This window comes from Drosophila subobscura, chromosome E, assembly GCF_008121235.1.
Source record: "Drosophila subobscura isolate 14011-0131.10 chromosome E, UCBerk_Dsub_1.0, whole genome shotgun sequence".
NCBI classification, from domain to species: Eukaryota; Metazoa; Arthropoda; class Insecta; order Diptera; family Drosophilidae; genus Drosophila; species Drosophila subobscura.
The window spans coordinates 2,829,638-2,843,076 of record NC_048531.1 but is presented as its reverse complement, the minus strand read 5'-3'; the positions used below and the strand labels follow the sequence as shown (position 1 = coordinate 2,843,076).

The 13,439-nt window shown below is 44.4% G+C and overlaps 5 protein-coding genes across 7 annotated transcripts; 2 read left to right on the top strand and 3 right to left on the bottom strand.

The window, feature by feature from the left end:
- Positions 1–14: 14 nt before the first annotated feature.
- Positions 15–694, bottom strand: LOC117890513 (essential MCU regulator, mitochondrial). Its single transcript, XM_034795416.1, has one exon. It carries the CDS (start codon positions 600–602, stop codon positions 312–314), a length of 291 nt encoding a protein of 96 aa, XP_034651307.1. The 5' UTR covers positions 603–694; the 3' UTR covers positions 15–311.
- Positions 695–1,268: 574 nt separating this feature from the next.
- On the bottom strand, positions 1,269–4,158 carry LOC117890508 (ankyrin repeat domain-containing protein 13C). Its single transcript, XM_034795408.1, has 2 exons — positions 1,865–4,158; positions 1,269–1,833 (listed from the first exon to the last, which is right to left on the bottom strand). Exon 1 carries the CDS (start codon positions 4,092–4,094, stop codon positions 2,490–2,492), a length of 1,605 nt encoding a protein of 534 aa, XP_034651299.1. The 5' UTR covers positions 4,095–4,158; the 3' UTR covers positions 1,269–1,833; positions 1,865–2,489.
- A 372-nt stretch (positions 4,159–4,530) lies between these two features.
- LOC117890319 (WD and tetratricopeptide repeats protein 1) lies at positions 4,531–6,852 on the top strand. 3 transcript variants are annotated; one of them, XM_034795107.1, is made up of 3 exons: positions 4,531–4,612; positions 4,684–5,455; positions 5,521–6,852. In XM_034795107.1, exons 2-3 carry the CDS (start codon positions 4,687–4,689, stop codon positions 6,657–6,659), a joined length of 1,908 nt encoding a protein of 635 aa, XP_034650998.1. In that variant the 5' UTR covers positions 4,531–4,612; positions 4,684–4,686; the 3' UTR covers positions 6,660–6,852. The 3 variants fall into 3 exon arrangements, with proteins under 3 accessions (XP_034650998.1, XP_034650997.1, XP_034650995.1); XM_034795106.1 differs by having other exon boundaries at positions 4,546–4,611; positions 4,675–5,455; XM_034795104.1 differs by lacking the exon at positions 4,531–4,612 and having other exon boundaries at positions 4,632–5,455.
- Positions 6,853–7,298: 446 nt separating this feature from the next.
- Positions 7,299–10,927, bottom strand: LOC117890320 (longitudinals lacking protein-like). The gene is made up of 4 exons (XM_034795108.1): positions 10,835–10,927; positions 8,681–8,947; positions 8,330–8,416; positions 7,299–8,263 (listed from the first exon to the last, which is right to left on the bottom strand). Exons 2-4 carry the CDS (start codon positions 8,780–8,782, stop codon positions 8,069–8,071), a joined length of 384 nt encoding a protein of 127 aa, XP_034650999.1. The 5' UTR covers positions 8,783–8,947; positions 10,835–10,927; the 3' UTR covers positions 7,299–8,068.
- Positions 10,928–11,428: 501 nt separating this feature from the next.
- LOC117891258 (nitric oxide-associated protein 1) lies at positions 11,429–13,361 on the top strand. Its single transcript, XM_034796630.1, has one exon. It carries the CDS (start codon positions 11,460–11,462, stop codon positions 13,341–13,343), a length of 1,884 nt encoding a protein of 627 aa, XP_034652521.1. The 5' UTR covers positions 11,429–11,459; the 3' UTR covers positions 13,344–13,361.
- Positions 13,362–13,439: the final 78 nt, after the last annotated feature.

The window sequence follows — 13,439 nt, the reverse complement described above, 5'->3', positions numbered from 1 at the left end:
ATGGGAATATTTCATTATAATAGTTGAATAAACTTTATTGATTCATCAGCATATCGATCTTATCTAGAGAACATTGAAACATTTTAAAGCAGGATTCGGTAAGTACATACATACAAACAAGAGTATAAAATGCCAGAACTTTGGGAATCTTAAGAGTATAGATTTACATTGAATAAAAAGCTAAAACATAGATGCATACACATTTGGCTGAGTGCACGAATATTCGAAAGAGGAAGAACAACCATTGGTTATGGTTATTCATCCCGACTAGGGCTGACTGCAACTTCGTCAGTGGGGAAGCTGGGATGGATTTAATCCTCATCGTCGTCGTCATCGGATGGCACAAACAGATCATTCTCCTCCAAAAAGTTGGCCACATTCTTGCTTATGGTGGCGCCAATGAAGAGCCCCGGTATAACTGCACAAAATATGGCGAAAATTCCGAAGGGCATCTCGTCGGGCTTTGGTTTTAGAGCTCCACTGCGAAAATATATACCCGACATGTGGCGACGCTGGATGACGATGTTGCTGGGGTTTCCTGCAGCTTTGCGGGCCTGCTGCAGTGCAGCCTGAAGTGGAAATGCCAAGCGCGACACAATCATCTTTAATACGTTCTTAAAAAGAGTGCCGTATATAGATTTTTTTAAATGAAAATATCTAAAATTTGTGCTTTTGCAGATGGATGGTGAGTCAAACAGCTGGTCCAGAGATTAGTGTTGGAAAATTACCAAACGACGTAAATATTTTAGAAGTGAAACCTCATTGCAGAGCACTGGCTATTCAAATTATATTTGACTATATATATTATATTGAAATTCCCCAGTCAGAAATAAAACAATTGTTATTTGGGTTGCACATTTACAGATTTTAAATTTGTGTGTGTATACATATATATTTATATATATTAAAGAGCGTATACAAATGCTCGGTTCAAGTACAATTAGAGTCGACATGTATAAATATATCTTTATCTTTCCTCCACTAAAAAAATACACATACAATTTTTGTTATATCCGTTGGTTTAACAGATTTCTTTAGCTTTTGGTGTGTATTTTGGAATACAGTTTTCCAAATGTTTTACCTAATGTTTCCGTCATTTTAAAAATATTTTGTTCCTGCGGGAAAAGTATAAAAAACAACAAAATATTGTGCCCAAATGAGAAACAATGCAATGGCAGTTGTACAAAAATTAACCAATTTTCGCGGCCTGAAGGCAAACCAAATCGGATAACACTGCCCTTGCTGCAGTACATACAAACACTATTTGAACAGTTAAAAACAATTGGATAATATGGAACTACATTCATGCAGACATCGATATACATTTATGTTGTATCTGTTTGTATTTATTTAGTTTTATTTGATTTGTGAAGCTGCTTTACTCTTTGCGCACTTTTTAAATACTCTGGGCGATTATTTATATTGTTTTGTGAAATTGTGGTGATGTGACGGACGTTTGTCTTCCTTTGTACCTCTTGTAGCATATTTAAAAAATATATGTACATATTTTACTATGCATTCTCGTCCGAAGCAGACTCTTTTTGGTTGGGATATGGGTTGCAGGATAAAGATACATGCTTCGCATTAAGATCCTTAAAAGTATACAGTTAAAATTGAACTAAACATGAAACAGAATGCAAATATAAATAAAAGAATGCAATGTATGCGGAACACTCTGCTTAGAATAGACTTTCAATGATTTGCCACCTTGGTTTTCTCTCTATCATTCTCACGAAAAATTGATAGATAATTTATATTATGCGGCGATTAGTGTATGATAAGAAAGTCAATTTTATAGCACAGAAATATGTGGTTTCCACAAACGAGCAGCTGCTTTAAGAGGCCCCAGCCTGGGGCTCTTTACCTTAACACATTATGAATGATTCATTGCAACTCGCCAAAGTCTTAGGGGCTATGAAACAGTTGCGATTCTATGCAGAATGTTCCAAGTGCACTACAGATGTAACTTACAATAAATACTTGGATACTAAATAATACGTATGTAATACACAGACTTGTGCCCTTATGTAAAACAGGCAGAATTATGGAAAAACAAAATATACATAGAAGTACATAACAAATTGTAGGCGAATAATTGAAATTTTAGGGCAGTTACTTAAACATTTAATTTGGCTAGCGACCCAAACGGAAAATATTCTTAATTTCAGCGTAACGAATGAATTTGGAGCAGACCATAGAGAGCTTTGTTGCATTGCCTTAAGTTCTGCCAATAAAATTCTCTTAAAACTACGAAAACATACAAATGCAAAACGGCTCGAAAGAATCTTAGGTAATTTGTCAGCGAAATATACATCACGATCTAAGCGAGGGAGTGGCCAGGAGAGGGATGTGTTGGGGTTGGGGATACGTATTGCATTGCTCTAATTGTTCAGGTCCACGCACAGTCCAGTTTGGGAACCATGCTGGGTAGCCGTCGGAAATGTTTCGGCTTCACCTTCGCCTTCAGCTTCAGCGTAGCCGCCGCTTGGTCATAAGTCTTGGAAGCGTCTCACATCCTCCCAGTAGTTTGAGGGTATCTCAAACAGCTTATCGGGAATGCTGTTGGTGAACTCGAACTTCTGGAACGTTACCTTGGCCGTCACAGTGTGCAGCACGGGAATCTCAATCTTGACCGGGAATCCAGTGGGCAACTTGAGCGTCACGAAGTTTCGCAGCTTGTTGATGTGCTTCAAGGGAGCCACCACCTCGAGGACGTCCAAAAGCATTTCTACGCTGAGCGGGAAGTCCGTGCTCATGGCGACCGTGGCCCGCAGGGTCTTGGTGGACTGCTTGTTGACGACTGGGCGTCCCAGACGCGGGCACCGCCCCACTGCAGCCTCCAAGTACTGATCCCAGGTGACACCGCTGGCTGGGGGAGCCTGCAACGAGCTGCGTCGTGGCAGCTCTGGCTGGGCATTGCCGTTCCCTGCTGCCGGTGTGCCGTCGTCAGTAGTCGTGGTCGTGGACTGACTGTTCAGGCTGGAGCGACGCCCGTCGGGTTGTACCACTGAGCTCCGCATTGACTCGATAATGGCGCGATTCTTCTGCAGATCCTCGTGCGAGAGATGCTCGCGCCGCTTGCGCTGCTTTATGATCAGGCCCTGTATGGTGTAGAGCTCACACTGATACTGACCGCTGATGAGTTCCTTGCGGTTCGCGCGGAAAATCCAGCCGCTTTGCGCCCGGGTGAAGTTGATCGTCTTGGTAGACATTTGGGTTGCCATTATGTCGGTTGACATGAGCCCATCCACCTCATCCTCCATGTCAGCCTCCTCGTGGCGCAAGCGGTGATAGCACGCCTGCTCGTTGTCAAGCAGGACCAGGGCCTCCCTGGGAGGAGCTTCGCCACGGAACAGAAACGAAATGTCACCCCTCTCCCACTTCATGTCATTGAAGTCAACCAGGGTGGTGTCCAGCCGAATGGAGGCGCCTGACTTGTATAGCCTGCAAATGTCGGAGGGCAGGATGCGGGACACCAGCGGTACCCAGGACTGGAAGTCCCACTTGAACTCCATGTAGAAGTCCTGCATCTGACTGAGAGCCCTCACCAGTTTCTCGCGGCGCTTCTCCATATGCTCCCTGGACTGTAGCTTCAGCATGCGCAGCAATTGAGTGATTGTCTGGCGGTCGCCGTAGCTGATGGCCTCGGACAGAGGAGACCAGCCCTCGTTGTTTTTGATCCTGACGGGGGCGTTGTTGGCCAGAAGCAAGCGCACGGCATGCTTCCTGCCCAGCATAACGGCTAAATGCAGTGGCGTATTGCCGTGCTTGTCTTTGCTGCCAATCTCCTCCTGAGCGGTGCGCAGCAGGAGTCGGCGCTGCAATGTCTTGATGTCATCTTCGAAAACGCTTTGATGCATCGGATACACTGTGTATTCATCTAGGGGCTCCAATGTCGCTGTGGGTGTGTGCTCAGGTGTGGGGTCTTCGCACAGGTGTGTGTTGGTTTGGGGTTGGGGCTGCGGAGCAATTGGATCGGAATCATCACCCTCGCCGGCTGATTGATACTCATCTGAGTCATCGCTGTTAGAAGATTTTCCATCTGCGCCCCCCATTTCCTTTTTTTCGCACTCGTCCTCTTTTTCTTTGGACATTTTTCACTTTTCTGGCCCCCTTTTTCGCGTCGTTCGTCAATCAATTTTTTAGTTTATCCAGAGATGTGTATATGAAACGTTCGTTAATCGATTGGCTTATCGAGCCGTGCTCGTATTCCAACACATGCACTACACTTCAAGAGCAATTAAATTCAAGTCTAGTCTGAGAGGAAGAGACAGCATGAGACACAACCATAAATTAGTGCTGGTAACCGCCTCAAAGTGCTTTCAGTTGAAAGAGCTATTCTGCCTCAATCCCTGCCTTAACTTGAAGTGTAGTGGAATACGAGTAATATCGATGTTAAAATAAATTACACTTTCCACAGACTTGGGTTATTTAAAGTTTATTTTGGTATATTTTGAAAGGCGAGGCGCTTCCAACCAGTTAAACTTACCAAAGTAGGCTCACTTTTGCGTTAGATTGGACGTTACAAAAGTCCGCCAACCATCTGGTAACGCCACGAACAGTTGTCAACAGTGGACGAGGAGGCAAAGGGAACTGCAGGGGTCAGTGAAATGCAAGTAGTATAAAAAAGAAAACAATTCGAAAACAAACAAATACAAGTGTCATAATCTCATCTACATCCAGATAATGTCGAGCGATGAACTGTATCGCATCAAATACTCAAGCTCGCGCTATCAGCGCCACCACAGCGACGAGCGGGCGCCCTTGAATGCCAGCTCCTTGCAGTGGCAGCGCCAACAATACGGATATGATATGTCCTTTGATGAGATGATGCGGCGGCGGCTCCAAGCGTCGCCAGCCTTCATAGATCGTCTGGAACAGGAGATGGTGCTGACTGGTCACGATGGCTGCGTGAACTGCTTGGAGTGGAGCAGTGACGGTCTGTTGCTGGCCTCGGGCTCAGATGATTTCAGAGTTATGATCTGGGACCCATTCCGCAAGCAGCGCGTTCATGTGATAAACACTAAGCATCTGGGCAACATGTTCTCGGTCAAGTTTCTACCCAGGCACAACAACAGCATTTTGGCTACGTGTGCGGCTGATAAATTCATATACGTCTATGACATCAATCACGCGAATGAGACGCTGTTTTCCTGTAACTGTCATACGATGAGGGCCAAGCGACTGGCAACCGCGCAGGACTCTCCGCACATCTTTTGGTCCGCGGGAGAGGACGGTTGCATCCTGCAGCTGGACATGCGAGAGCCACATCGCTGCCGTCCCGAGGAAGGCAATGGAGTGCGCCTGCTTAGCCTGAGCAATCAGGTTGAGGCGACCACAGAGGCAAAATGCTTGGCCATAAACCCTAGACGAACGGAGTACTTGGCTGTGGGAACCAACGATCCCTTTGCCCGCATCTATGATCGGCGCAAGTTGCCTACAAGTGGGGCCAATGGTATCGTATCTATTGCGTTGCTTTGCCTTTTCTCTTCTCTTATAATCAACACACTTTTTTTGTAGAATCCGAAGGGTGCGTTTCGTACTATGCTCCTGGACAGATTGTGAAGGACATCAGCAGGAACATTGTCCACGAGTCGAGGGCCATCACATATCTCTCATTCAATGCAAATGGCACGGAATTGCTTGTCAACATGGGCTGTGAACACATTTATCGCTACGATCTAAACAGTGCCGAGCCTCCTGTTTTCTACGAGCTGCCTGCCTACTCTGCCCAAGCCACACACGAAGAGGAGGAGTTCAAGACTCCTCACAAAAGCCGCTCCTTACCATCTAGCATAGAGGTGCATAAGAAACTGGGCAATGAGCACCTGGAAAATGGAAAACTAGTGGCTGCTATTGAGGCCTATTCCGCTGCATTGGCCAAGTATCCGCGGGGCGAAGTTCTCTACCTGAACAGGGCTACGGCTCTGATGCGACGTGGATGGTTTGGGGACATTTATGCAGCACTACGGGATTGTCATGAGGCTCTTCGCTTGGATCCCACCTATGTTAAGGCTCATTTTCGGCTGGCGCGTGCTCTGCTGGAGCTTCGTCGTCCACAGGATGCGGAAAAGTGTCTTCAGGCGCTCATCCAGCGATTCCCCAGTTTTGCCAACAACCATGGAGTCCTCATGCTGCACAAGGACATCAAGGAAAATCGACGACAATCGGAGCACACTGATGCCCCAAATCCAGAGCCAGTACTAGTTAACGATGGCTCGCGCTATCTTCGCCTGACCGACGAGGAATACAATCTGCGATCCGCTGCCAAGGACTACAAACATCGCTATGTGGGTCATTGCAATATCACCACGGACATTAAGGAGGCCACCTATCTGGGCGTTCATGGCGAGTTCATTGCCGCCGGCTCAGATGATGGCAATTTCTACATTTGGGAGGGCGACACGGGAAAAATTCGAGCCGCCTATCGTGCAGACAGCGCCATTGTGAACTGCGTGCAGCCTCATCCCAGTATCTGCATGTTGGCCACCAGCGGCATTGACCACGACGTCAAGATCTGGTCACCGTGCGCACCTAGCTCCGCTGAGCGGCCGAATCTCATCGAGGATGTGACGCGCACGATTGAGGATAATCAGCAAAAGATGCGAACCGATCCATTTGAACTGAATACACGTAATGCGTATTGCTTCAATAACTAAGGAGAACTCTAGCGTAATGTGAAGCTAGATCAAATCCCGCAATCAATGTCATGGTAATGCATTGTGCTGCGAGATGATATGATCTGAATCCAGCAATATATATCAAATAATAGTGTAATTTATTATAAGGGAGCATATTTTTGTTAATATAAAAACGAAATATGATATACAGAGTGTACACGACGGCCCGACAATTATGTTATGAATCAAATAAAAGCAAAGAAATTTGTCTCAAATGTCCGCTGCGTTCTTCCCTTTCACTGGCTTCTCCATATTCTGCGTCAATAAAGTATTTGAAGATTTGTTTGGGTTTTGTTTGTTTTTTTTTGGAATTATTCTGTTTATTTACCGTAGTTATTTAAATCTATGCTCACATGTATACATATACATACTCGTACATATAAATATTTTACTTTATGTAATAATATTCAAGTATAGTTCATTCTTCTCATCGCTCCTTTCCGTTTTAGTTTAAACTTAGTTGAATCTTCCTTGTTTCGCCTTCGGTTTTTAGTTAAAATATATATGTATGTATGTAGGTGTTGTCTTGTGTATTTCCAAAGTGAATTTTGATAATATTTCATGTCATATTATATCGTAAGAGTCCACACAAAAAATTAAAGTACAATTTTGCATTTGTTTGCTTTTATTCATTAAGTATAGATGAAGGATGTTTCTTTATGGTTTTGGAGTTGTTTGTTGTATCTCTGTCGGTGTGTGTGTGCGGGTGTGGGTGAGTTTTGTGTCTAGGGGCGTGGCATCATCTTAGGGGGCTTGGGTTGTAGTTAGTGGCTTAAAAACTAACCGAATGTGTCGTTATATTCGCGCCCTTTGCGGCATTCTATCATTCTACTTGCACATTTCTCACTATATTTATAATTATCTTTATATAGTTTCAATGAATGAATTCTCCTGTTTAATTACTTTAAAAAAGTGCGTTTTTTGTTTTGCTTTGTTAGGGGTTGTCCATATCTTTCCTTTTATACAGAGTTGGGGGGGGGCTTTTGTTTTGTTTTCTGGTTGTTTTAAATATAATATTTTACAAACTATTTTATGCAGAAATTAAACAAACACACAGTTCAAATGGGCCATCGATAGAGCTTTGCAAGTTGGTAGGTAGATCCGGCATGGATAAGTGGGGTTGGGCAGGTGGAACCATATTACTCTGGTCTGGTTACTACCAATATTACTTTACAGACTAAGCGTTTGTATCTGTCAGCTTTGTGTGGGTTTCTTTTGTTGTTTATTTTGTAGATTTAAATGATTTTTGTATACCAAATGTCGTTTTCGTAAAGTTTTTTCTTTTTTCTCTTGTTGGAATTTTGTTTTCTTGCATATTATATATTTAGGTTTCTTAGAATTTTCTTTTTGTTATTTTGTGTTTTTTTTTGTTTAATTGTTTAATACCATCAACCCTCCCGCTTTATTGAACTGGGTGTCTCTGCTAGGCCTTTCACTTTGAGGCGATCAGCGGTCTTAAGAAATGCTGGCAGCTGCTCTTGGGACACATTCACCTCTCCGGCATACATGAACTCCAGTATAGCCTGTAGGTGTATGTAGGAGACATCTTTAAGTATAATAATCGGATGCTTTGAAGGGTTCTCCTGTAGTTGAAAAGGTTCTTGCATTAGTTTTTATCATTCGGAAAAGCGTATCATGTGAAAACGTACCTCTAAAAGCGCCTTAAAGTAGGGACTGCAGGCGGAAAGCACCATTTTGTGTGCTTTGCAGGTCTGGCCCTCGCAAGCGAGTGTTACCTGTGAGGAAAATATAAAGAAAACTTAATAAGTCAGTTGCTTAATAAACACGAAATTACAAAAATCACCAAATAAATGAACACAAAGAAGAGACAGGTAAAATAAAAGAGGAGACAAGAGTCTGAGGGTCAGGTAGACAGACAAGGTGAGCTGGTAAGCGACCCTCGGACAGAGCTGGTGCAGCGCTAGCTAAGACTCTTGGGAGCCCCAAGACAATTAAATACAATTGGAAAGGGTTTCCCCATTGACGGTATCAGTACTTACATCTGTGAAGCTCTTCTCATCACGCAAGTGACGGAACGAGGTCACCATATTCGTCTGAAAATCGTTCCATTTTAGAAAGAACTGTTGATCCGACGACATCATGAAGAAGCTTAAGTTGGTGGGGTTTTGCGGGACGCGATCACAGCTCCAATGTCAGGAGTTTAATTTGGAGGAGAGGCCGAAATGTTCCCCGTCAGATGGCTATTAATCGGCTAATGCTTTAGGAAAATAGAATCCTCAACTTCGTGGTCACACCGTTCTGCTATTCTGAAAGAGAGAAAAAACAGTATTAATGCCGAAACTGGTGAAAATGCGACAAATAAAAGTTCTCACAACAAACTTGGCGAAATTCGTAAAGCAAAAAGCGAATGGCGCGGGAGATTGCGAATAGCGCAAGTTTGCGGAATTGCGAAAGAGCAGAGTCGCTCAGCGCGGAGCGCAACAGCGCTGACGACGATGTATTGAATACAACTACAAAAACATTCTATGCAGCACCAAAATAAAAGATTCGAGCGCATGTGCAACGGCTAATGGAAATACCAATTCGGAATACGCTGCATGTGTTGGAAAATGTCAAATGTGCAGGCAGAGTTAACTAGAAAAACGGCAGCAATAAAGGTTAAGCGAAAATATCAAAGACAGCGGCGAGACTCGGCGAGTCGAATGCCTTTCACTTTTCAAGGCAACTTCTGCATTTTCAGTTATTTGCTTGCTTATTTGAATTTGAGACTCACTCCCGCTCGCACAGTATCGTAATGTGTATGCACTGTTTGTATTTAGACGTTCACTCAAAACCATCTCTTCAAAATGGCGCCGAAAACTAGGAAACTCTCATCCGCATTTCGACTACAAACACCAAAATACTTTTCCTACACATTGAATCGTTCGATGTGCACCCATCCCACTGTGCAGACAACATGTGTTTTGTTTCTTGCGGGACCAGCTTGACAAGACACACACATGCCCTACACTTGCGACGCTCCAGCCGGCTGATATGTGTAGGCGGCTGGGGGGCTGCAAGGGTGCCGAGAGCCAAGGCAAAGAGTTACAACAGCAATCTCTCTCTTTTTACACACAGACACAGACTCACACACAAACACTAAGCTAAGCGCTCTCAACTTTCAACTGCCGTTATGATTTCGCAATTACATTACAACAACAAGAGCGATACAAAAACCTCGCCAACGAAGAGCAGACATTTGCTGGAAATTTCAACTGCATTTAAGTGTGTATGTGTGAGCAACTGTCTCGCTTGCACTTGTACTTTGGGGTTATCTGTAGCTTCTTCTAGTTGGGCTGTTGCGCCGCAAGAGGCAATAGGAGTAGATGTTGAAATTTGTCTAATTTTGAGTTATTGATTTTTCCCCATTAAGAAATGCCTTCCAAAGCAACTGCATCCGAGCGGATGACGTATAAAGGCAAATACCAGTTTTGCTTAATCGCCTCAGACAACAACAGAATACGAAAGGAACGAGTCTTTCTCTCTGAGTTTTTAGTGAGTTAGCGACAACAACAGTTCGAAACGAGTTCGAACGAAAGTTGCAACATCACAAAATTTGAGCTGCTGCCGCCGCCGACGACGAAGCTGGTGTTCTTGCTGTTGTTGTTGTGGAATTATTACTCAACCCGTGTGCAACAAAAGTGTGGAAAAGAACTAATACGAAGAAATGCGTGAGCCTTGGCTAGACAAGGCAAGACAAACAAGGCAATGGCGGCGGCGGCAACTCTTCGTGGCATGCCATAAGAACAACAAGAACATTCAAGGTTCTTGTTAGGTGTATTGGGCGATGCTTTCATTGCACATATTCCTATATTTTATTTTTTGTACTTGCATTACAAATATTATTGTAATATGTTTAAAATTAGGTCGAGCTTCGCGTTACTTTGTTTCATATACACGCAGCAGCAGCACGCATACAGTCACTACTTCTCACACATACTACCATCACTCACGTACACTTATGTCTTTTTCCACACCACACACTTTCCTAATCACTTTTTGTGCTGCTGCTTTGTATTTGGCGTGCACTCTGTACTTTTACCAATGCGCCAATGAATAATATTGATTGCAAACACACTTTAATTGCGTTGTAGCCATGCGTTTTTCCATATCTTTTTGATTCAATTTTAATACATACACGCCACAAAACTCACCTTCTGCTTTCGCTAATTTTTTTTTCTTTCTGCTTTCTTTTTTCTTCTTCCTTCTGCTTTCGTTCACGCTCAGTGGGACCGCAGAAATATACTGAAAAATGTATTTATATACTATATTATAAGCCGAGATACCATAAATCATGAGTGAGTAAACGAGTTTAACCCACTTGATCCCTCTCTATTTAAGCAACAACTACAGCTAGTTTGCTATAAGAATACAGTTCGGTTTGTTAATCCTTTTATTATCATGATTTCTTTCACCTGACCTGAGCCTACATTCGTTAAGACTTACAAAATACTTGTGAGTATTCTTAAATGCCCACGGGTCGAAAACGGGTTAATGGTTCTATGTCCATATTCATAGACTTTGATATTCTGTCTAATATTACTAGCTAGCGAAGACTCTCAGAGCTTAAAACAGAGTTTTTTCCGATAGATGAATCAATTTTTGACACGATTGGTTTGTTTATGGTCTCTATTTAATTTGATTATTTAAAAATTAAGGTTTCAGCAGAACCCAAAATCAAAGAGAGCGAAGAGAACCATTTGTGGCACTTCTCAGCACCAGACTTACAGTTGCTTTCCAACACCAAATGGGACAGTGTGCAAATGGATAAAAACAAAAATGTTAAAAAACTCGCGATTATTTAAGATTATTAATAATAATGTACCTTTAAGATGGACGCGACTGCACAATTCGGCTACCGATGACACACTGAGCTTCCGCCAAAAGGCATGGCTAACGGCCAGGGAACGTTACAAAAAACACGAGCACGTTTATTACAGCTCTGTCTTGGAGACCAAATGGAAGTCATCTAACCCGCCTGCTGCAATCAACTCACAGTTTCCCCACGATTGGATGGACGACTACGAGTTCTACGAGGGATCCAAGACTTCAGATTCCAAGCACGGCACCCCAGACGCCTCAATACCCCCCTCAACAGTTCCGTGCAGCGGGTGTGGAGCACTTTTGCACTGCTCTAATATCTCCATGCCCGGCTACATACCCAGCGAGATATTCAATGGTCGGTCGCAGCAGGAGTTGAGAACCATCACCTGCCAAAGATGCCATTTCCTGAATCATTACAACATTGCCTTGGATGTAGATGTACCACCGTCCTCCTATGTGGATACAATTTCGCGCATACAAGACCAGTTTGCCCTGGCAGTCGTACTGGTGGACCTTCTGGACTTTCCCAGCTCTATTTGGCCCGGCATGCAGCACGTTCTCGGGACGAAGCGCCCTGTCTTCCTGGTAGGAAATAAGGTGGATCTCCTGCCACGCGACTGCAACAGCTACCTGACTCATGTGAAGCATTGCTTGCAGCATGAGTTCGTCCAGCACGGTGGCGGCGACGGGCTCAACATAAAAAATGTCAGTCTAATATCGGCCAAGACAGGCTACGGCATTGAGGAGCTGATCACTCAGCTGCACAAGACCTGGGCGTACAAGGGAAATGTGTATCTGCTGGGATGCACGAATGTGGGCAAGAGTTCGCTTTTTAACATCTTGCTCAACTCGGACTACTGCCGCCCGGAGGCCAGTGAGCTTGTGCGCAAGGCCACGACCTGCCCCTGGCCAGGAACAACCCTACAACTGCTGAGATTCCCCATCTTCCGACCATCTAACAGCCGAGTCTATCAGCGCTTCAAACGCTTATTCTCAGAACGTGGCGAAAGGGCCGCCCTGGATAAACTGCGTCGGGATCAGGCCCAAAAAACCGGAGCTGTTGCAGCCGCTCAGCCATTTTCTCAAGTGGGACGCAGCTTCGATCGCCTTGAGGTGGTCAATGACTCGTTCTCGATGGCAGCTGGCACCCAGCCCATAACCACCTTAAACGAGCGTGGGGCAGAGTATCGGGACGCTCGCTGGGTGTACGACACACCAGGAGTGATGCATCCCGATCAATTGACTCATCTTCTAACAGCCGAGGAGCTCGCACAGTTGCAGCCAACATCAATGATTCGCCCCAGAGCTTTTCGCCTGCGACCCGAGATGAGTTTGCTGCTTGGAGGCTTGGCCCGCATAGATATATTGGATCTCTCCGGGTATGAAAAGCAATACGATTGGCTTAAGGTTTTTGTTTTCGCCTCACAGAACCTTCCTGTGATGATAGCAGACACCCTAAAAGCAGAAGCAGTATATAAGCGCTATCTGGGAACTCCCTTTCTTGGTATTCCGTCGGCTAGCGGGGATTTAGAGGTTCGATTGAAACGCTGGCCAGGCCTTCAATGCAAAGATCAAGATATTGTTGTTAGCAACAACAATAGCAACAGCGGCGGAAATGAGGCCAGGCTGAATTGTGATATTACACTTAGCTCCGCAGGATGGTTGGGCCTACTCTTGCCCGATAACAGCGAGTGCAGTCTTCGGGTGTGGACGCCACACTCAGCGGGCATATATGTGCGTAGACCGGCTTTAATACCCCTTGCCGATCGCCTGGTGGGTAAGCATATTAGAAACTCGTTAGCCTACAATACCACAAAGCCATTTGTATTTAAAAAATAAAACTACAGTCCAGAAAATGCCATTCTATTCCGCATTCCGGGTGGATTCAAATCTAAAGTGCATTAATCGCATAAAATCATAGTTTCTGGGCTGAAA

Bases quoted from the DNA above. Each gene is read 5' to 3' on its own strand.
- LOC117890508 (XM_034795408.1), bottom strand. From the start codon at position 4,094: ATGTCCAAAGAAAAAGAGGACGAGTGCGAAAAAAAGGAAATGGGGGGC.
- LOC117890513 (XM_034795416.1), bottom strand. From the start codon at position 602: ATGATTGTGTCGCGCTTGGCATTTCCACTTCAGGCTGCACTGCAGCAG.
- LOC117890319 (XM_034795107.1), top strand. From the start codon at position 4,687: ATGTCGAGCGATGAACTGTATCGCATCAAATACTCAAGCTCGCGCTAT. The intron at 5,456-5,520 runs GTATCGTATCTA...CTTTTTTTGTAG, and splicing joins GCCTACAAGTGGGGCCAATG to AATCCGAAGGGTGCGTTTCG.
- LOC117891258 (XM_034796630.1), top strand. From the start codon at position 11,460: ATGTTAAAAAACTCGCGATTATTTAAGATTATTAATAATAATGTACCT.
- LOC117890320 (XM_034795108.1), bottom strand. From the start codon at position 8,782: ATGATGTCGTCGGATCAACAGTTCTTTCTAAAATGGAACGATTTTCAG. The intron at 8,417-8,680 runs GTAAGTACTGAT...TTTTCCTCACAG, and splicing joins ATGAGAAGAGCTTCACAGAT to GTAACACTCGCTTGCGAGGG. The intron at 8,264-8,329 runs GTACGTTTTCAC...TTTCAACTACAG, and splicing joins ACTTTAAGGCGCTTTTAGAG to GAGAACCCTTCAAAGCATCC.